Source organism: Haematobia irritans, chromosome 5, assembly GCF_050003625.1.
Source record: "Haematobia irritans isolate KBUSLIRL chromosome 5, ASM5000362v1, whole genome shotgun sequence".
Taxonomy (NCBI): Eukaryota; Metazoa; Arthropoda; class Insecta; order Diptera; family Muscidae; genus Haematobia; species Haematobia irritans.
This window is the reverse complement of record NC_134401.1, coordinates 109725385-109747802: the sequence shown is the minus strand read 5'-3', so window position 1 is coordinate 109747802 and position 22418 is coordinate 109725385. Positions and strand designations below refer to the sequence as shown.

At 27.8% G+C, this 22418-nt stretch overlaps 2 protein-coding genes across 3 annotated transcripts; both read left to right on the top strand.

The window, feature by feature from the left end:
* The first annotated feature begins 854 nt into the window (after positions 1-854).
* LOC142241416 (uncharacterized) lies at positions 855-21718 on the top strand. 2 transcript variants are annotated; one of them, XM_075313181.1, is made up of 6 exons: positions 855-1076; positions 11158-11301; positions 12037-12960; positions 13085-13263; positions 20523-20744; positions 20814-21718. In XM_075313181.1, the coding sequence occupies exons 1-6, from the start codon at positions 975-977 to the stop codon at positions 21019-21021; spliced, it is 1779 nt and encodes a 592-aa protein (XP_075169296.1). In that variant the 5' UTR covers positions 855-974; the 3' UTR covers positions 21022-21718. The 2 variants fall into 2 exon arrangements, with proteins under 2 accessions (XP_075169296.1, XP_075169297.1); XM_075313182.1 differs by lacking the exon at positions 11158-11301.
* LOC142241417 (uncharacterized) lies at positions 1494-3761 on the top strand. The gene is made up of 4 exons (XM_075313183.1): positions 1494-2895; positions 2956-3071; positions 3131-3224; positions 3287-3761. Exons 1-4 carry the CDS (start codon positions 2593-2595, stop codon positions 3398-3400), a joined length of 627 nt encoding a protein of 208 aa, XP_075169298.1. The 5' UTR covers positions 1494-2592; the 3' UTR covers positions 3401-3761.
* Positions 21719-22418: the final 700 nt, after the last annotated feature.

The following is a 22418-nucleotide window of genomic DNA, read 5'->3' as shown; positions in this document are numbered from 1 at the left end:
TGTTGCGTTATATAAAGCTCTTGAATTTGCTACAAACAACGGGCTGACAAATATTGCATTTTTAACGGATAGTCTAGCTGGAGTTCAAGCGCTTAAAAACAACGGAGGACTTAATTTTTTGGCACATCAATTTCTGGCTCTTGCAAATGAACACTGTGGAAGCATCGAAATACATTTCATTCCCGGGCACATGGGAATACCTCACAATGAGAAAGTGGATGAAGCAGCGAAAAAGGCATTTGAAGAGGGATGGCGTTTAGATTTGAAATGGCCCTTAGGTGATGCTATTCGTACAATAGAGGAAAAATTGTGGTTGAAATGGTCAACGGAATATATACAAGAGGCGTCAGTACGAAATTCCTGTTACTTCAGAATCTTTCCGACGGTGCGGAAGAAGCCGTGGTTCGGTAATGTGGCAGTGAATACTCTTCAGTGTAAAGCAATTAATAGAATACTGAGTGACAATGCATTCTGCAATTCTACACTTTATAAGGTGCGAGTAGCTGATTCTCCAGAGTGTGAGTCATGTGGTGGGGTGGAGACCCCATCCCATGTGATTTTTGAATGCCCTAGATTTTTCTTGGAAAGAACGCACTTCACCGAATTGGATGGTATATTTGATATTGAACAATTTGTTGACAAATTTGGTATAGAAGGTTTGAGCATTTTAGCGGATTTCTTGGAGAAGACTGGTCCATGCATTTAGTTTCATCACAGCATTGCGATGTCTATTAGTGTTGGCTTTGTGATTCCGGGCCAAATAAGTCTTCCAATAAGGGTGTTTTTTTTCATCGGCATTGGGAGCAACTTAAAAGGAAAAAAAAAAAAAAAAAAAAAAAAAAAAAAAAAAAATGCCATGTGAACTCTGTTGTCATACGTCAGGAGTGTGAATTTTGTTTTGTAAATTGAAGATCTAAAAACAAATCATTTGTTTAGTAGACTGGTTTTTGTTTTTTATTTGTCTTAATTGGAGAATGGGTAGAAAACACAAACCGGGTAGAAAAAGGAAGATGCGTCCAGGCAAAAAATTGACAAAGCAACAACAAAATGTTTGTCAAGTCAAAAAAATCACAGTCGTAAGTATTATCTAGAATTTTTTCCTTTGACCTTAAATTTTGGATTAAATTTTGACCTTGAATTTTGGAATATTGGGTTTTTCCTCAACTGTTATCTGGGATTTTTTTCCTTTGACCTTAAATAAACGAAACTTGTATGAAATTTACAATGAACGTCTTGAACGGAATTTAAACTGGGCGAATCCATGAATCTTTCTACTAGGGCAAAATCTAAGATTAGCCCGGGAATTGGGACGTTGTTCCTGGAAGGGGGAACCTAGAGAACAAAGGTTCCAGTTCTTCGACTGTTTCGTAAGGATAGATTTCATAGTAAGCTTAAGCGAATCCAGCGTGTTCAATTTGTTGGGCATTCGTAAGGGTCAAGGGGTGCAAAACTGTCGGACGGGATTTGAAATTTTCTCGTATGGAAAGATTTTCATTTAATAAACTTTAAAACGCGTTAAAATCCTATTGTTAAAGGATAGCATAGGTTAGTTAGATTTGGTAACCGTATGTGGGGGCAAACAGGCTTAGAATAAAAAGTGTATTATATACTACAAGTGGCGAACTACTCTCTTATCAATCTGTGCTGCCTCATTATATGGATGAATTAGAAACTGACTCCATTTTATCCGAACGGCATGTAGCATAACGTGTGTGTTGTTTATCTGGCGAAGTTGTGACATAATTTCCTATAATTCTTTTTGTAGTATTTTTGATAATATATTTGGCACAATATACAGACTCCTACAATTGAACGTTCAAGAAATAACTTATGTACGGCCTGTTACCGGAGCATTGGTTCCAACGCTTCATCTCCAAATGTTATATCTCCTCCATATGTCTACTTCCTCTACAAATTCAATGTATGAGTCGCTAGTTTAAGGCATAATGTAATGTAATTTATTACGATGATTATCTTGTTCTTACGAATAAAGAATATTTGTCATTGTTGGTTGCTTTGCCATAATTTTTGCAAAATGTTGAACATTTCACTTTTCCCCATGAGTGAGGGCACAAAAGACACGTTTATAATTGGGATATGAAGGAGGATGTTCTACCTTTCATGGGATGTTCTTTTAATTTCTTATTTTATTTCTAATGCGGTTAACGATATTGAGCCTTGTACAGATGTTGGTCTTGTATATGACCTCCATAGTTTTCTAAACATTCCACTTGTCAATTTTCTTATTATAGGGGTTGTTATTCGTTCTTGGCAACTCTGATTTTAAGCCATGTTAGCTTTTACTGCTATAAGCTTTCCACCCCTACTTTTATAACAACAAATCCACCCTTTTTATCATTCATAACAACACACAGCAGAAAGCAATCATTTAAAGAAAATTTTTTGACTCATACAGTTTTTACTAAACAAAAAACCATTTTTGGCCACATATGCAGACAACTATTTAATATTTTTATTAGAATTTTCTAAAGAGAAACTAGTCACTCTAAACTTCCTAACATACGATTCCTAATTAGTTAAAAAAAAATAAATAAACAATAAAATACCTCTACAATTACTCAACTAAAAATCATGGCCACTTGTGACTTATATGACATCTGGTCTAAGGCCTGTAATCACTATGATTTGCCAGAGGCTAGCATACGTTCCTGGTATGAACGAATAAAATCAAAGTTAAGTGAAGAGGATAGTAAAAGAATCTATCACAATTGGTCATTTATGTTGGCCCATAAGAGACCAGAATTGGAAAATGCCAAACCCCATATAGTGTTGGCTGCATTTTTTCAGTACTATGAGTTTGATTTGAAAAAAAATTGTGTTCCCGAAAATTGTGAAATTTTTCGAGAGTTTTGTCGTGATGCAATGGTGGAAGATGTAAGTAAAAAATTTCGAAATATGTAAAATAATAATGGTTGCCATTAATTTGTTCTCCAGGATGATATGAAACAAGTTGTGTGTCGTTTATTGGGTGAAAAGAGCACAGAGGCAATTTCTTCTGACATAGATGATGACCAAGCCAAATTACAAGATTTGGATTTATTAATTTTGGCGTAAGTTATTTACTCATTTATGTTATAGTAACAGATTTTAGAATATAGTGTCTCTATAGATCTTCCCCAGAGGATTATAAAAATTATGCAGAATTATCACGACAGGAATGGCTAAATGCTGGTAAAACCAACTATGAAGATCTCAGACGTAAAGTGAGTTACCTATTGTATTAAATTAACATTAACATTATTACAAATTTCCTTTTTGTTTTTAGACCCTTTCTGCCTTACTGGCTTTGGATATTTATCAGACGCCAGATTTTAATGCTAAATATGCCAAAACAGCTCGTTCCAATATTGAGAAAGAGCTAAAGGAATTAGAACAATAGATAGATAATATTTTTGTGTGTGTTTTTATAGAATGTTTATTTTTGCTATATTATTTTAGATAGATTTCCAAAAATGGTTTTTGTTTTATAGCATTTTTTGAAACAAATTGTATAGACAATATCCTAAAATCTATATGCAAAATACTATAGAACTGATGGAAGTTAATATTAGCCCTTATTTATGCCCATATTGCATATGGGACAGCTTATTTTGTATACCCAATACAACTGTAGTCAGAATGTAATAATCTACTATGTCTGCATTAAAATGGTGACTAGAAATATTGACCATAGATTTTGTAATCAGACACAAATAGTCAACTTTTCCAGAGTAGAAACATAGACATAGTATTTCAACATATGTGAACATTTTTCTTATTACTATTTTGAAAATTTAAGAAAATTAGGCTACTGATTGAACTCTTCATTTGTGGAATTATGCAAGCTAGGAGTGTAATCAAAAGGTCTAATTTCGAGATGATGATGAAGAACTGATGTCTTTCTTAATCAAGCGCACATTTCCATGGTTCCGTTGTTACACCACTTATGGTAGTAGGCCGTAGGCAATAAATGCAGCAACACGGCGTGCCAAAAATAATCGACCGAAATGTGAAGAAAATTTCACCAAATCTAAAAAAAAATCTGTATAAATATCCCCTTGTATAAATATCTCCCTTGGATTGTACATGTGTTGAATTTTAAATCTGATAACGGTTTTAGCTTGCGCCAACAAGAGTAATTTACCACATGTACAAACAAAAAGGAGAACTTACTCACCTTGGGACTTTGATAGTATGACCTAACACGAAAATTAAAAATTTTAAAGACATTGAATTTAAAGATGTTGTAAAAAATTTGGTCAATTTTTCTTTTCTATAGAAAATGTTTTTAAAAATTTATTTCTATAGAAAATTTTGTCAAATTTTATTTTTATAGAAAGTTTTGTCAAAATTTTATTTCTATTGAAAATTTTGTCACAATTTTATTTCTATAGAAAATTTTGTCAAAATTTTATTTCTATAGAAAATTTTGTCAAAATTTTATTTCTATAGAAAATTTTGTCAAAATTTTATTTCTATAGAAAATTATGTCAAAATTTTATTTCTATAAAAAATTTTGTGAAAATTTTATTTCTATAGAAAATTTTGTGAAAATTTTATTTCTATAGAAAATTTTGTGAAAATTTTATTTCTATAGAAAATTTTATCAAAATTTTATTTCTATAGAAAATTTTGTCAAAATTTTATTTCTATAGAAAATTTTGTCAAAATTTTATTTCTATAGAAAATTTTGTCAAAATTTTATTTCTATAGAAAATTTTGTCAAAATTTTATTTCTATAGAAAATTTTGTCAAAATTTTATTTCTATAGAAAATTTTGTCAAAATTTTATTTCTATAGAAAATTTTGTCAAAATGTTATTTCTATAGAAAATTTTGTCAAAATTTTATTTCTATAGGAAATTTTGTCAAAATTTTATTTTTATAGAAAATTTTGTAAAAATTCTATTTCTATAGAAAATGTTGTCAAAATTTTATTTCTATAGAAAATTTTGTCAAAATTTGATTTCTATAGAAAATTTTGTCAAAATTTTATTTCTATAGAACATTTTGTCAAAATTTTATTTCTATAGAACATTTTGTCAAAATTTTATTTGTATAGAAAATGTTGTCAAAATTTTATTTGTATAGAAAATGTTGTCAAAATTTAATTTGTATAGAAAATTTTGTCAAAATTTAGTTTCTATAGAAAATTTTGTCAAAATTTTATTTCTTAGAAAATTTTATCAAAATTTTATTGCTATAGAAATTTTTATCAAAATTTTATTTCTATAGATAATTTTGTCAAAATTTTATTTCTACCATTATTGTTAAAATGGCTATCGTGCGCAGCACCCATTTAAATCTGCAGATATAGTAGCGTCATTATCGTCATGCTCATTTTATTATACATGTCTACATGCATTATCAACAGCAGAATTACAGTGGTGCCACTTTAGTGGCGAATTTGTAACTTTTTTCATGCGATGATACTCTTAGTATATATTTTTGTAAATTTTGACCCTGGATACCGATATGTAGTCGGTGGATATAAATATTATATCACTGAACATAAGATTCCAACATTTTGACCAAATTTTTCTTCTCATAATGTCTTTTAGCCGACACTTGTGCCGCTTGAAAATAGGCAAAGACAATTTTCTATAGTAGATAGCAAATGTTCTCCCCTGAACTATCAATTTAAATGATTGTTTTCGAGGAACTGGAGAGGAAAGGCTAGTTAGGATATTTTATATGGATTTAAATAGTTCGTTGTGTTTTTTAAATATTTTTAACACAATAGTGCCTCTTTCTATTGCGAATGGGCCATTTTTTGCCACTTTCTAGAAATTCTCAACAGTAACGCTGACCACCAAATGGTCTCCTACAAATTTCGAAAGCAGTGTGTCTTTTAGGCAATACTATTGACAATTTATTTGTAACACAGCCCTTCATGCTACAGTTTGCTTTCAATAACAGGTGTTTGTATGCATTAGATATATCTTGGATTCTTTTATTCATGTAGCTTAGAGACTACTGCTGGAATTTGCTACTTACTTTGTTTGTTGTACAGGCAATTGCAAAGATCATATTTTGTGAGAGAACGATAGTTTGAATTTTGTGTACTCTTATAACATAAATACATTGAAATTAATATGTATAATAGAACAACTGTGTAAATGTAAATGCCAAATTAAAATATATACGTAAAATAATACTTAAAATATTGCAGTTTTATTGAGAATTTATATCACATGGAGTTGGATAATAAAGATATGCAGAAGTAAAAGGTAAGTTAGAATAAAAAAAGCAAATTGAATATTATCATCATAAACTTAAAACCCAAAAAATAAATCAGCATATCCTCATTTTCTTGTCAATGATAAAAAATACAAGGAATAAATGTTACATGGAAATAATGCAATTTCAAAAAATTCTATATGTATAATAAGCCTTTAGTGGCATCCTTTGTATTGATGGCTTAATAAAATGAAATAAATCAACTATAAAAATATGTTGTTCGTTTGAATCAAATATTGATTGGAGATATTAATGAATTGAAATGGTTTTAAGTTTTGGCATCATATAATTATATATACCAGTTCACCTTTTGTCATATCAGAGCAAAATAAAAATAACAATATCGTATACTGATAGAAAAATCACTTTTATTAAAAGTAATCAATCAGACATGCGTTTAAGTAAGTACTGACATTCTTTTGTTTTCTATAAATTTTGACAAAATTTTCTATAGAACTATAATTTTGTCACAATTTTCTATAGAACTATAATTTTGACAAAATTTCCTATAGAAATAAAATTTTGACAAAATTTTCTATAGAAATAAAATTTTGACAAAATTTTCTATAGAAATAAAATTTTGACAAAATTTTCTACAGAAATAAAATTTTGACAAAATTTTCGATAGAAATAAAATTTTGACAAAATTTTTTATAGAAATAAAATTTTGACAAAATTTTCTATAGAAATAAAATTTTGACAAAATTTTCTATAGAAATAAAATCTTGACAAAATTTTCTATAGAAATAAAATGTTGACAAAATTTTCTATAGAAATAAAATTTTGACAAAATTTTCTATAGAAATAAAATTTTGACAAAATTTTCTAAAGAAATTAAATTTTGACAAAATTTTCTAAAGAAATAAAATTTTGACAAAATTTTCCAAAGAAATAAAATTTTGACAAAATTTTCTAAAGAAATAAAATTTTGACAAAATTTTCTATAGAAATAAAATTTTGACAAAATTTTCTAAAGAAATAAAATTTTGACAAAATTTTCTATAGAAATAAAATTTTGACAAAATTTCCTATAGAAATAACATTTTTACAAAATTTCTTATAGAAATAAAATTTTTACAAAATTTTCTATAGCAATAAAATTTTGATGAAATTTTCTATAGAAATGACATTTTGACAAAATTTTGTAGAAGTATTAACTATCCCTAAAATCGTTAACAATATTGTAATATAACATAATAAAACATTTTATTCGAAGAAAAAAAATTACTAAAAAAAAAAATTTGATCGAAAACTTCATTATAATATTCCTTCCTTTTGGTAAAATTTTCTTAAAATTTAGTTTTGGCACGAGTGGCAATCGTGTATGTAACCCAATCTTCAATTATATGATTTAGTAAAATAGCAATTTTTTGAAAATGCTATATTTTTATTCCAAAATTTGTATACCCTGCGCCGTACTGTGGAACAGGGTATTATATGTTAGTGCATACAGTATGTCAAGAAAGTCTTTTGACAAATTCCAGAAATAATTGAAATATTAAATATTTTGTGTACGTATGTATACTTTGCAAAATACATAATAAAATATTTTGCAATATTTCATTATATTTAATTTTGGAACAAAACATAATTTTTAATTTTTATTTTTTCTCAAAACACTTTCTTGACATACTGTATGTTTGCAACACCTAGAAGGAGACTTTTTATATATATGGTGTCTCTGTCAATATTGCTCAGGGCCGGCCCCTGAGTCGATCTAGTCATATGCGTCTGTCCGTCCGTCTGTCTGTGAACACATTTTTGTAATCAAAACTTAGGTTACAATTTTAGTCCAATCGACTTTAAATTTGGCACAAGTATATGTGTTTGGGTCAGAATAGAATCCTGTTGATTTTATTTATTTTTATTTTCATCGTGTAATTTGAAGCCCCATAGAGGCCAATTTATATAAATTACAACGGACTACTAACTATGAATAAAGTACAATTCAAGTTATGACAATATGAGAACATATGCGTGTATATAATAAATATAAATATGGAAGAAATCGGTTCAGTTTTAGATGTAGTTCCCATAACATATATATCTTTCGCCCGATATCTACTAATATGGTCCCAGAAGCCAGAATTTCAGCTTTATTTGCTTTAAATTTTGCACAAGGAGTGCAGTGTCTTAAAGTGTGCCGAATTTGGTTTAAATCGGTTCAGATTTAGATATAGCTCTCATATATATCTTTCGCTCGATATGCACTTATATGGTCCCAGAAGCCAGAGTTTTACCCTTATTTGCTTTAAATTTTGTACAGGCAGTAGAATTAACGTTCTCGATATATATGCCAATTTTGGTTGAAATTGGTTCAAATTTAAATAGAGCTCCCATATATATGTTTACTTTTTATACATATCTATCGACCGATAAATCATAAATACACTTTTGCGAAGTTGTCAACAAATTGCTTGAGATTTAAATATTTCCCATATATTTTTTTACTAACATTGTGCTCTACCCCTTGGTATTAGCCGACTTAAATTTTAAGTCTATAGATATTGTAGAAGTCTAACAATTTTTTTCCAGATCATGTTTCCAATATATAGGAACAAAAACCTTTATATATAAACCTATCAATTTAAGGCACAAGAGTAAACAAAATGTTTGCATTTAGGGGATTTTAACTATACTAGAGGGTGGAATATATATATAAAAAAAAAACAAGTAAGTAAAGTCTAAAGTCGGGCGGGGCCGACTATATTATACCCTTCACCATTATGTAAACCAAAATTTGTGTTACCATCTCAACTCCTTCAAATTTGTTGGGAGTTATTATCAAGGTTTATATTCCCACATACAAATATTTATATCTGAAACGATTTGGAGACAATTTTTTGTACTTCGACAAAATCGCTAGAATTAAAAATTAAATCGGCTAACACACTGGGATGAAACACAATGGGAAATATAAAGCTAGAGCAATTTTGATGAAATTGTACAAAAGAGCATTTATGATTTATCGGGCGATAATATGTATTCGAGATATAGGACAATTTTAGTAATATTTACAATTTTTGCTATTCAGCAGAGGTGATTTTACAAGGATATTGGTTAAATTTCGCCAAGATATGTGGTCAATTGTGGGTTGTGATATATTATTTGGCCAATTCGGGCGATATTTCCACAAGTCGGAGCTTTATTTAAAATTCGACCATTCTGTGGAAAGTTTGGCATTGCAATGTGTAGGATATGACTACAATATGAGGAAATCATCGCAGAATTTTGTGTAAAATATGAGTATTTTGGCCATATTAGATCAAGATGACACATTTAAATAGCATATTAAATGTATTCTCTGTGAAAACTATCGAGTCAATTGGAGGAAACTCCCATTGAAAATGGCTCTAAAATATGAAACATTCTACCATAGTTCCCCTACTCTAGGAGCTATATCTAAATATGAATCGATTTTGACCAAATTTATTTATTTTATTTATTTTTATTTTCATTATGTAATTTGAAGCCACATAGCGGCCAATTTATGTAAATTACAATGGACTACTAACCGTGACTAAAGTATAATTGAAGTTGTGACAATGTGAAAATATATGCGAGTATATAAAAAGTATAATTACATATATAAGGTATAAAATAGATTAATTAATAATATGACAAAAAATGAAATATGACAATTATAATTAATAATATGATAAAAAAAATATAAAAAAAATGAAATATGACAAAACATTTTTAGTTCCCATTATGATTGAAAAAAGACAAAATAAGAAAATATTATTTACTCAAACAAAACACATAGTTAGAATAATAATCCTGCTATCTCAGCAAATAACGTAAATGGGAGAATAATTTTCGCCTACGTGGTCATATGGGTCTGACGAAAGCCCCAAAATATTTGGCTGCACGAAATTTTGAGCAAATACGTTGATAAATACGCCAATTATGACCAGATCGGTGATAAATATATATGGCAGCTATATCTAAATCTGAAACGATTTTGTTCAAAATCAATAGCGATTGTCTTTGAGCCAATGTAAAACTCTGTGCCAAATTTCAGGACGATCGGACTTGAACTGCGAGCTGTACTTTGCACACAAAATTACATATGCAGACAGACGGACGGACAGACAGACGGACATCGCTAAATCGACTCAGAATTTAATTCTAAGCCGATCGGTTTACTAAACGAAGGATCTCAGATGTTTCCTTCTTGGCGTTACATACAAATTCACAAACTTATTATACCTTGTTCCACAGTGTGACGCATAAAAAAACTATTTTGGGTTCTTGAAAATACTTTGGGCAATACTTCAAAATCGAAAATCTTTTCGAATTGTACACTAAATGATAAATTACAAATATATAACAGCATAGACTGACTGTTGTTTTTATTAGCCTTTTTCTATGAGTGTGAAGATAACCAGGAATAAAAGTTTTAAAACTTAAGCAATTGGCTATAATCAGCCCTGAATGGAATTTTTGTTATAGATTTAGGATTGTATGTGTTAGGGAATCAGTTTAACACAAGGCGAAACATATTTATAACTACATTACAATTTACTTATTTGTTGAGCTCTGATTGATGATATTGGTATTTATATGACTTGTCAACGATAATATAACTATAAGACCATTGAAGCATGGTGAACAAAATTCTAATTGATAAATTCTATAGAAATTCTATAATGTATAGTATTTATCTTTTGAATAAAGCTTTCGAATGGCATTTCAATTTGCTTTTTTGTAACAGGTAAGTGTAGAAAGTGTGATAAATTAATAAGAAGTTAATATACATAAAAAAATTAGAAGGAAATTTTACCAAAAAAATAATAACAATATTAATTTATCGCATTTTTATTAAAATAAATTCCTTTTTTATTTTTTTTTACTAAATATTTGTTGTTTTCATTTCATTACATGTTGAGACTAATTTTGATATTTTTTCCACTAGTCAACTAATATTGGAACTTGTGATGAAGCACCTTGCACCAGTGCCATGGCTGCAATAAGAAATAAATCTCAGAACAAGGTTAAAACCAGTCCTCTTAAGTCGGGTTATATAAAAAAATTCAAGAAAATTCGAGATGAAAAAGCTGTAAGTATATGGGCAAGCATAAATGAGATAGCGACTCGGCAGCAAAAAATATGCTGAAATAATGGAAACAGTAGCAGGCTTTGCCTGCTGTAATGGCTTTTGTGTTGTATTTGTTACGTATTAGAATATCGGTCTGACGACCTATAAATGTTAATGTCCCCTTGATTACCAAATACAACGTGTTGTTTTGCAAATTTAGTTTTTTTTAATGCAACATAATTCCTTTTAAAGATGATACGTGAATTATGGCAATCTTCCATCTATTCGGCACAATTTAAAAAAAAAATTCATTACTTTAGTTTCCCCTATCACCTTCATTTCATATAAAATTTCAGTTTATTTAGTGTAAAAACTATAAAAAATGTTTACACTGACGAAGAGAAATCGTCAACACAAGCGATTATTAAATTTTTGTTAACTTTTTCACTTAGAAAATTCGAACTTAAATTGCCGAATATTAAAATTTAAATAATAAATGAAATAAATTAGCCTATATATTTTGGTAATCACATGTGTAGTATAATAAAAATATGATACAGTTAAACTGAAATTATCGTTACCATCGTATGAAAGCATATTTGGGTAGGAAAGGGATAATGTTCGGCTATATATCATTACTATCCATTTTTAAAAGCATATGGAAGCGGTATTGTCAGCATTTCCCTGAATAAAGTCTTATCGAAATGTCTATTTTTATTTTTTATTACTATTTTTTTTTGAATTTTATTTTAATAGAAACGGTTACTTAAACGCAGCAAGAAAATTGTGTTAGATGCAAATAAAACTGCAAACAAGATTTTTAACATATCGCACCGCAATAAAAGTATCTCGAAAAAAGTTAACACGCCGAAAAATCAAAAACAAAATAGAAATGTCGCTAACTTTGGAAAGAAGGAAACAAATTCGATAAAAGACAATGAAGAAAATAGCAAACAAAAAGAATCCAAGGATACAATGGAAAGTGATGAAGATGATTGTATAGTTGTCGAAACTCCCATGACACATATCACCATTGTGGACGATGACGATGACAGTGAAAATAAAAATTCCAGCTTATCAACTATATCCGATTATCAATCGTTATCATTTTGCAATACCCTTTCTTCAACACCTTTAACAAAAGTAAATGATTCCATTGCCCTGCGTAAAGGTCAAATTCGTCCTAATTACAAATCTAATCGTAACAATATAAGAGCGAGCCCATTATCGTGCAATCAATATCGTCCTACATACTCGGACATTGTTTCGAATAAAACTACAAATATTTACAATCCACCGGTACCAGGCAATGCTCCATTTTTTATTGATGTGAATGAGAAATCTTTCCTAGGGCATATTAAATACAATTATAGAGTACCTGCTAGAGATACAAATGATGAGGAAGACGATATTGTTATTATAGACAATGATACAACTTTGAAATCAAAGAGTTTAGCCAAAGAAAAAACAAACAATGCCACGAATAACCTTGTATCCTACTCTTCATCAAATAATTCATCTAGCGACGAGTCGACAAGTAGTAGCGATTCATCTAAAGAAGATGGAGAAATTGCAGATTCCACCATAAATGTAGATGATGAATCTGTGATATTTGTATCAGATACAAATCCCAATGATTTTATTCCAATAAATAATGTTGGCCACAACAAAATGATTGCTGTAAGTAAATCCCTTAATATATCAAGGGCTTATTCAAAAACATTAATAAAGATTTCTTAATTAATTTTAGCTTTAGAAATTACATAGTATAATTTTTATTTATTAAATCTAAATTTTATTTCAGAACAATCAAAATCATAATACCTCTCCGAAAAAGTTACCTACTTATAGAGGTTTATTTACTTCAAATGAAAAGAAACAATTAGAAGCCTATAATTCAAACGCGTACAATCCAAATGCAGGTGAAGTCTTCACATCAAAGAAACGTATGGTTTTTATTGATGGCAGTAATGTAGCTTTTAAGTAAGTATTGGCGTAGTTTGTAGTTTTAAAAGATATAGATTCCATTAGTATATTCTTTCTATTCTATAAACAATCGAATCTAATCATTGACCGATAGTGCTATCGATATATGAAGCATTGATTACACTAGCCAACAACCATTTTGTGAATTGTTTCTAGCATATTTTTTCTTATTGATTATGACCTACTAAACACGAAAATGACGAAAATGGAGGTACACCTACAATTTTGAGCATATCTTTCGTTTTCTTTGACCTTTTTGATCCTAATACTACTCAAATTAAAGAAAATTGAGCCGTCTACAACTCATTCTCAGAATATTTTCAAATCGGGTAAGTAGTTTGGATGTTAGCGGCTTAAAAAGGTAAAAAACGGCGTTTTTAAGTAAAAATGTGCCAAAAAAAATATAAAAATTCATATAAAATAAAAAAAATTCTTTAATTTGAGTAGTATTAGGATCAAAAAGGTCAAAGAAAACGAAAGATATGCTCAAAATTGTAGGTGTACCTCCAAAAATTAAAAAAAAAAAATAAAAAAATTATATCTCGAAAACCAATCGACAGAAAATTTTTTAAAAATCATTTTCGTGTTTAGTAGGTCATAATCAATAAGAAAAAATATGCTAGAAACAATTCACAGAGAAAAGTTTGTTATTTGTTGCCTAGTGTTATCAGTGAAAATCATGGATGATTTTGGGTCTATCATATAGCTCAACTGAATTTTTCATTGTATTCCACCAAGCAAAATATTTTAGGGAGTCTATCATTGAGCTCCACTAAACTTGCCCTAATTTATTCAAATATTGGCCGGAGACCATATAAAGTATATTGTTTATAAAAAAAGTCTGAAATATTTAGAAATTTTGATAGTATTTGTACAATCGAAAGCAGCAGGAAAACGAAGGAAAAGATTTTTTACTGAACGGTAGAATTCTTCATGTTTTGGTAGATTTTGCCAAAATATTTCTCTCCAACTAAGAGATACTTCAATTTTATTTATTTATTTATTTATTTATTTATTTAATCAACCAACGCCCTTCTGGACAACATGTTGATAGAAATTCAATCAATAGAGCTCTAGTATTCCAAATAAAAACTTAACCTTATAATTAAAACGAAACTAAAAAAAACTTAAAATTAAAATCCTAACGCACAACCCTTTATACATAGCAAACAAGAAATTAAAACGCATTGAGTTTGAAATTGTCAGTGAGATGATAAATATTTGCATTATAGAGTAGATAAATAATTTAACAAATTCTTTTTAAATGTAAAAGGAGTAATAGAGAAATTTTTAAGGTGGTGAGGTAGCGAGTTCCATAACCTGGCTACACGTACAGAAAACGATCTCTCAAAGACAAGATGGTGAAAATGATCCAACAGCACCTGTGTATTTCTAGTCGTATTCAAAAACGTTATTGACTCCATCAAATACCGTGGTGAACCAAATTTCACCACACAGAAGAAAAAATACAAGCATCTCAAGTTTAAAAAGTTGTCAAATGAACAACCCAAAAACTGAAAAGAGTAGAAGTCGTAGTTATCACGCGCATGTGAGCCATAAACGTATCTTAAAATACCATGAAAACAAGAATGTAATTTGCGTAAGTTCGATGCATTAGTACCTGAATAAACCTCCAGTCCATACACAATATTCGGCATGAGTAGGGCCTGAGCTAGTCTGTGTCGTACATGAATCGGTAGAATTACATCAATACTATATAATTTCCTTAGAGTCAGATTCACTTTTGAGCAGACAGAGGAAATATGACCCGTGAAACTCAGTCCGGAATCAATCTCAAATCCTAAACAGGAAACGGAAGTGGAACAAGGTACAACAGAATTCTGTACCGTAATACTTGCAGAGTGATCGCGCGCCCCATGAAACAAAACACAATTAGTTTTCCGCACATTTAAGCAGATATTATTCTCGTAACACCACACAGAAATACGCCCAATATCGTCGTCAAGTTCCCGAATGCAATTACCCAAAGAATAATCCGAAGAATTATATAATTGGATGTCATCCGCATAGATCCCAAGCTCAGAAAAATGAACACATTCACAAATGTCATTGACATATAACATAAAAAGCAACGGACCTAGAATGGAACCTTGCGGGACACCATAGTGTATTGCACGAGTCCCAGATGATCGACCGTTAGATATGACAAACTGCGATCGATCCGACAAGAAAGAACGAATTAACACACATGAATAGTGCGAAAAACGGAACAGAGAAAAAAGCTTATTTAAGAGAATAGTGTGGTCAACAGAATTAAACGCCTTACTTAGGTCTAATATTGCAAGTATACCCGGATTCCTACGGTCTAAAGATCGTCTTATATTGTCCGTGACATGAATCATTAATGAAGTTGTGCTATGGTGGCTCCTAAAGCCAGATTGGCAGCTGTCCACCAATTTTCAATTTCAATTTTTTATAGAAATAAAATTTTTTCTAGATTTTCTACAGAAATAAAATTTTGAGTAAATTTTCTTAATAATAAAATTTTGACAGACTTTTCTACAGAAATAAAATTTTCACAAAATTTTCTATAGAAATAAAATTTTGACAAAATTTTCTATAGAAATAAAATTTTGACAACATTTTTATAGAAAGAAATTTTCTATAGAAAATATTTTTTACTGAACGGTAGAATTCTTCATGTTTTGGTAGATTTTGCCAAAATATTTCTCTCCAACTAAGAGATACTTCAATTTTTTATAGAAATAAAATTTTTTCTAGATTTTCTACAGAAATAAAATTTTGAGTAAATTTTCTTAATAATAAAATTTTGACAGACTTTTCTACAGAAATAAAATTTTCTATAGAAATAAAATTTTGACAAAATTTTCTATAGAAATAAAATTTTGACAAAATTTTCTATAGAAATAAAATTTTAACAAAGTTTTCTATAGAAATAAAATTTGGACGAAATTTTCTATAGAAATAAAATTTTGTGGTTTTTATTGTTTTTTCGATCTTTATTTTCCAAATAAAAGTTTTTCTGTTTTTTCGAGCTTGAGATCTATATGTATTTTTATTTTTCTGCTATTTCCTTGAATTGCTTCTTCAGGAAGTAATGATGTATAATAAGTATATTATACTAAATTAAATTAATACCATAAACTATATGATAACAATCTGTTTTTAATATTAAATAATAATACATTTACAACATAAATAAGAAACATCTCAACATAACACATTGTACTGGGCGAACATAAAAAGTAGGTGGACACAACTATCTTTCACTTATATCTGTTACAATAACTAAACACTCATTCTTATTAGAGTCAGCGAAACATCACTGCTCTCGTCTGTTTTCTTTATTGCACTGGATGTGAATGTTGCTCTGTAAATTGCTCGTCGTATTTTTGCTTTTGGTTTCTGCAAACCATTTGTCTGTTTATGTGAGCGGTGTTGTCCGTGTCTGTTTTGTAATTTATTCTCCTCATCGTTGGTACGTTGGTTATGTGTAACATTTCTAAGGTGTATCTCTTGCTTATGTTGCTCTCTCGTTGTAAGACACTAACTCTCTCAAAGTTTTCTATAAAAATATAATTTTGACAACATTTTCTATAGAAATAAAATTTTAACAAAATTTTCTATAGTAAAAAAAAAAATTGACAAACTTATCTACAGAAATAAAATTTTCACAAAATTTTCTATAGAAATAAAATTTTGACAAAGTTTTCTATAAAAATAAAATTTTGACAAAATTTTCTATAGAAATAAAATTTTAACAAAATTTTCTATAGAAATAAAATTTTGACAAAATTTTCTATAGAAATAAAATTTTGACAAAATTTTCTATAGAAATAAAATTTTGACAAAATTTTCTATAGAAATAAAATTTTGACAGTTTTCTATAAAAATAAAATTTTGACAAAATTTTCTATAGAAATACAATTTTAACAAAATTTTCTATAGAAATAAAATTTTGACAAAAATTTCTATAGAAATAAAATTTGTTGTTGTTTTTTTTATTTCAGCTAAAAACCATACATTGACTAAACTAAAAGTGTAGCTTAACCAACAGAGGAAAATAATGCAGTCTATAGGGCTTTGCCCCAATAAATTTGACAAACATTCTTTTCCTCTGTTGGTTAAGCTACACTTATAGTTTAGTCAATGTATGGTTTTAAGCTGAAATAAAAAAAAAACAACAACAATGCTTAAAGAACAAAACCAACAATAACAAAACGAAATAAAATTTTGACAAAATTTTCTATAGAAATAAAATTTGGACAAAATTTTCTATAGAAATAAAATTTTGACAAAAAATTGACAAAATTTTTTATAGAAATAAAATTTGGACAAAATTTTCTATAGAAATAAAATTTGGACAAAATTTTCTATAGAAATAAAATTTTGACAAAATTTTCTATAGAAATAAAATTTTGACAAAATTTTCTACAGAAATAAAATTTGGACGAAATTTTCTATAGAATTAAAATTTGGACAAAATTTTCTATAGAAATAAAATTTTGACAAAATTTTCTATAAAAATAAACTTTTGACAAAGTTTTCTATAAAAATAAAATTTTGACAAACTTGTCTACATAAATAAAATTTTCACAAAATTTTCTATAGAATTAAAATGTTGACAAAGTTTTCTATAAAAATAAAATTTTGACAAAGTTTTCTATAGAAATAAAATGTTCACAAAATTTTCTATAGAAATAAAATTTTGACAAACTTGTCTACAGAAATAAAATTTTCACAAAATTTTCTATAGAAACAAAATTTTGACTAAATTTTCTATAGAAATAAAATTTTGACTACATTTTTTATAGAAATAAAATTTGGACAAAATTTTCTATAGAAATAAAATTTGGACGAAATTTTCTACAGAAATAAAATTTGGACGAAATTTTCTATAGAAATAAAATTTTGACAAAATTTTCTATAGAAATAAAATTTTGACAAACTTGACTACAGAAATAAAATTTTGACAAAATTTTCTATAGAAATAAAATTTTGACAAAATTTTCTATAGAAATAAAATTTGTTGTTGTTTTTCTTATTTCAGCTTAAAACCATACATTGACTAAACTAAAAGTGTAGCTTAACCAACAGAGGAAAATAATGTTTGTCAAATTTATTTGGGCAAAGCCCTATAGACTGCAAGATAGTTGTCAATGCATGGTTGTAGTTTAGTCAATGTATGGTTTTAAGCTGAAATCAAAAAAACAACAACAATGATAAAAGAACAAAAACCAACAATAACAAAACAAAACGAATGAAATAAAATTTGGATAAAATCTTCCATAGAAATAAAATTTTGACAAAATTTTCTATAGAAATATTAACATTTTCTATAGAAATAAAATTTTGACAAAATTTTCTATAGAATTAAAATTTTGACACAATTTTCTATAAAAATAAAATTTTGACAAAACTTTCTATAAAAATTAAATTTTGACAAAATATTCTATAGAAATAAAATGTTGACAAAATTTTCTATAGTAATAAAATTTTGACAAAATTTTTTATAGAAATAAAATTTTGACAAACTTGTCTACAGAAATAAAATTTTCACAAAATTTTCTATAGAAATAAAATTTTGACAAAATTTTCTACAGAAATAAAATTTGGACGAAATTTTCTATAGAAATAAAATTTTGACAAAGTTTTCTATAAAAATGAAATTTTGACAAAATTTTCTATAGAAATAAACTTTTGACAAAGTTTTCTATAAAAATAAAATTTTGACAAAAGTTTCTACAGAAATAAAATTTGGACGAAATTTTCTATAGAAATAAAATTTTGACAAAATTTTCTATAGAAATAAAATTTTGACAAAATTTTCCAAAGAAATAACATTTTGACAAAATTTTCTATAGTAATAAAATTTTGACAAAATTTTCTATAGTAATAAAATTTTGACAAAATTTTCTATAGTAATAAAATTTTGACAAAATTTTCTATAGAAATAAAATTTGGACAAAATTTTCTATAGAAATAAAATTTGTTGTTGTTTTTTTTTATTTCAGCTTAAAACCATACATTGATTAAACTACAAGTGTAGCTTAACCAACAAAAGAAAAGAATGTTTGTCAAATTTATTTGGGCAAAGCCCTATAGACTGCAAGATAGTTGTCAATGTATGGTTGTAGTTTAGTCAATGTATGGTTTTAAGCTGAAATAAAAAAAAACAACAACAATGATTAAAGAACAAAAACCAACAATAACAAACCAAAACGAATGAAATAAAATTTGGATAAAATCTTACATAGAAATAAAATTTTGACAAAATTTTCTATAGAAATAATTTTAATTTGACACAATTTTCTATAAAAATAAAATTTTGATAAAATTTTCTAAAGAAATAAAATTTTGACAAAATTTTCTATAGAAATAACATTTTGACAAACTTGTCTACAGAAATAAAATTTTCAAAAAATTTTCTATAGAAATAAAATTTTGACAAAATTTTCTACAGAAATAAAATTTGGACGAAATTTTCTATAGAAATAAAATTTGGACAAAGTTTTCTATAAAAATAAAATTTTCACAAAATTTTCTATAGAAATAAACTTTTAACAAAGTTTTCTATAAAAATAAAATTTTGACAAACTTGTCTACAGAAATAAAATTTTCTATAGAAATAAAATTTAGATAAAATCTTCCATAGAAATAAAATTTGGACAAAATTTTCTATAGAAATTAAATTATGACAAAATTTTCTATAGAAATAAAATTTTAACAAAATATTCTATAAAAATAAAATGTTGACAAAATTTTCTAAAGAAATAAAATTTTGTCAAAATTTTCTATAGAAATAAAATTTTGACAAAATTTATTATAGAAAAAAATTTGACAAAATTTTTTATAAAAATAAAATTTGGACAAAGTTTTCTATAAAAATAAAATTTTGACAAAATTTTCTATAGAAATAAAATTTTAACAAAATTTTCTATAGAAATAAAATATGGACAAAATTTTCTATACAAAAAAATTGTTTGGCTTTCTATTATAGGGATAATATTTGTAGAAATTTTTTATGAAAATAAAATTTGACAAAATTTTCTTTGGAGATAAAATTTATTTTTCATTCATGTTCCTATATATATATGACACAATATATGTTGCATACTTTCAGGGGATATTTTCAGATATAGTTAGAATATATGTATATTGAACCATGCTGAAGGGTTCCACCGGACCGAACAAAAAATTTATTTTAAATCAAATAAATCAATTTATTATATTCCTAACACTATAATGTCTTACACCTTCAAATCTCTTTTTAGACATTCCTTGAATAAATGCTTTTCGGTGAAAGGTTTAAAAATAGCAATTGAATATTTTGAAAAGATGGGACATGATGTAAAGGCGGTTATACCGCAATTTCGTATGAATAACTACAAATCATCCGATCCCGCCGAATTAGAAAAACTTGCTCAAAGTGGTAAAATAGTACAGACACCATGTAAAAATTTACCAGGATTGACTAGCACAAGTTATGATGATAGGTAAGTTAGCATTCGACTTAAAATACATTTTAATTAATACTTCAAATTATTACTATTTTTCAAATAAAGATTTATTCTACAATTGGCCGCAGAAACTGATGGAGCGATTGTCTCAAATGATAATTATCGTGATTTGTTACATGAAAATCCTGCATTTAAGAAAATTATTGAGACACGTGTCATCGGATATACTTGGTGTAATGATATATTTATTTTACCCAAGGATCCATATGGTAAATGGGGGCCAACACTCGATATGATATTAAACCGTACATAGTCTATTTATTCTTGTTATTTTTGTTTTAATGTGTTCGTATTCTTGTAAATATGTATTTGCAATATTAGAAACTAACTAAATATTTGTAAGAGATTCATATAGACATAAATTATTTGTGATAACTCATATTTTTTGATATAAAAATACGTTTATTGATCACAAAATCTAAAGTCTAGATATTGCATGGCCTCAGGATTTTTCATCGTTTTGGCCCACCCATATATACAAAAATAAATAAATATATTTTACGAAATCAATCTGGTATATATGTTCATATATATACTTTAAGATTTGTGCGAAATTGTTTCAAAAATTACCCAGGCTGAAACAAATTTGTATGTCAACATTTTCCCAGAAATGAAATCACTTGTATCTTGAAAAATCAGGACACACTAATAAATATAATAAAATATGTACTGAAAGGGATTTGATATCCTTGAAAAATTTATACTTCCGAGAAACTAAATGAAGTAGAAATTCGGGAGCTTTTGGATATGTTTGGGAACAATGAATTTTAAAATCTATTGTTTACTTTTCTAAAATCTATTTGTTAGTTTTGTTTTTTTTTAGTAATAGCTTAGATATACAATAGATATAATTACACTAAATATTTTTCATATTTTTTAAAATATTTTGTAAACTTGCGTTACGTAAATATTTGAATAAATAAGGTTTTGTCACGTTTATTCAAATACAATTTATTTAAATTATTGGAACTGTGGAATGGCACTGAGCTTTCTGAGACTTTTCACACTAGATCTAGGGCGAAACACGGATGTAAATTATATCATCTCATCCTTATCTTATATTTAAATGATGTACACGTTGGTCTCAATATCGGTGGTGAAAATATAAGGCTTTTAATGTATACAGATGATCTTGTCCTGCTTGCTGATCACGTAGTCATTATTCAGAGTAAATTAAAAAATTAGAAAACTGATTGTGTAAATTTGAAGTACTTAAAAGGCGGAAAGTATCACAACGGAAAAGTAAAAGGAAAAAAGTATCGAGACGTGAAAATGGAGTTACAAAGGTGAAGAAATAATAATAGAGTATTGCTATTTAGGTAAGGCTTGGGATTAATGGGACTTGGAAAGAATTCCTTAATAAAACTGAGATATTATTAAAAGTAAAGTGGAAACTATTTCAAGCAGTAAGCAGATCTGTTCTAGAGCTCGACCGAAGCATCGGTTTCGGCCAAAAATCGATAATCGGCCACGAATCTGTCTTCGGCGTCAAGAGGCCGATTAACCGAATTCCCACCACCATTGAATGGTGACGGGGGTATAATAAGTTTGTCATTCCGTTTGTAATATATCGAAATATCGATTTCCGACTATATAAAGTATATATATTCGTGATCAGGGAGAAATTCTAAGACGATATAGCCATGTCCG

Excerpts from the sequence above, each read along its gene's own strand:
- LOC142241416 (XM_075313181.1), top strand. The coding sequence starts at position 975 with ATGGGTAGAAAACACAAACCGGGTAGAAAAAGGAAGATGCGTCCAGGC. Across the intron at positions 13,264-20,522 it reads GGCAGTAATGTAGCTTTTAA|ACATTCCTTGAATAAATGCT; the intron begins GTAAGTATTGGC and ends ATCTCTTTTTAG. Across the intron at positions 20,745-20,813 it reads AGCACAAGTTATGATGATAG|ATTTATTCTACAATTGGCCG; the intron begins GTAAGTTAGCAT and ends TTTCAAATAAAG.
- LOC142241417 (XM_075313183.1), top strand. The coding sequence starts at position 2,593 with ATGGCCACTTGTGACTTATATGACATCTGGTCTAAGGCCTGTAATCAC. Across the intron at positions 3,072-3,130 it reads TTGGATTTATTAATTTTGGC|ATCTTCCCCAGAGGATTATA; the intron begins GTAAGTTATTTA and ends GTGTCTCTATAG. Across the intron at positions 3,225-3,286 it reads ATGAAGATCTCAGACGTAAA|ACCCTTTCTGCCTTACTGGC; the intron begins GTGAGTTACCTA and ends TTTTGTTTTTAG.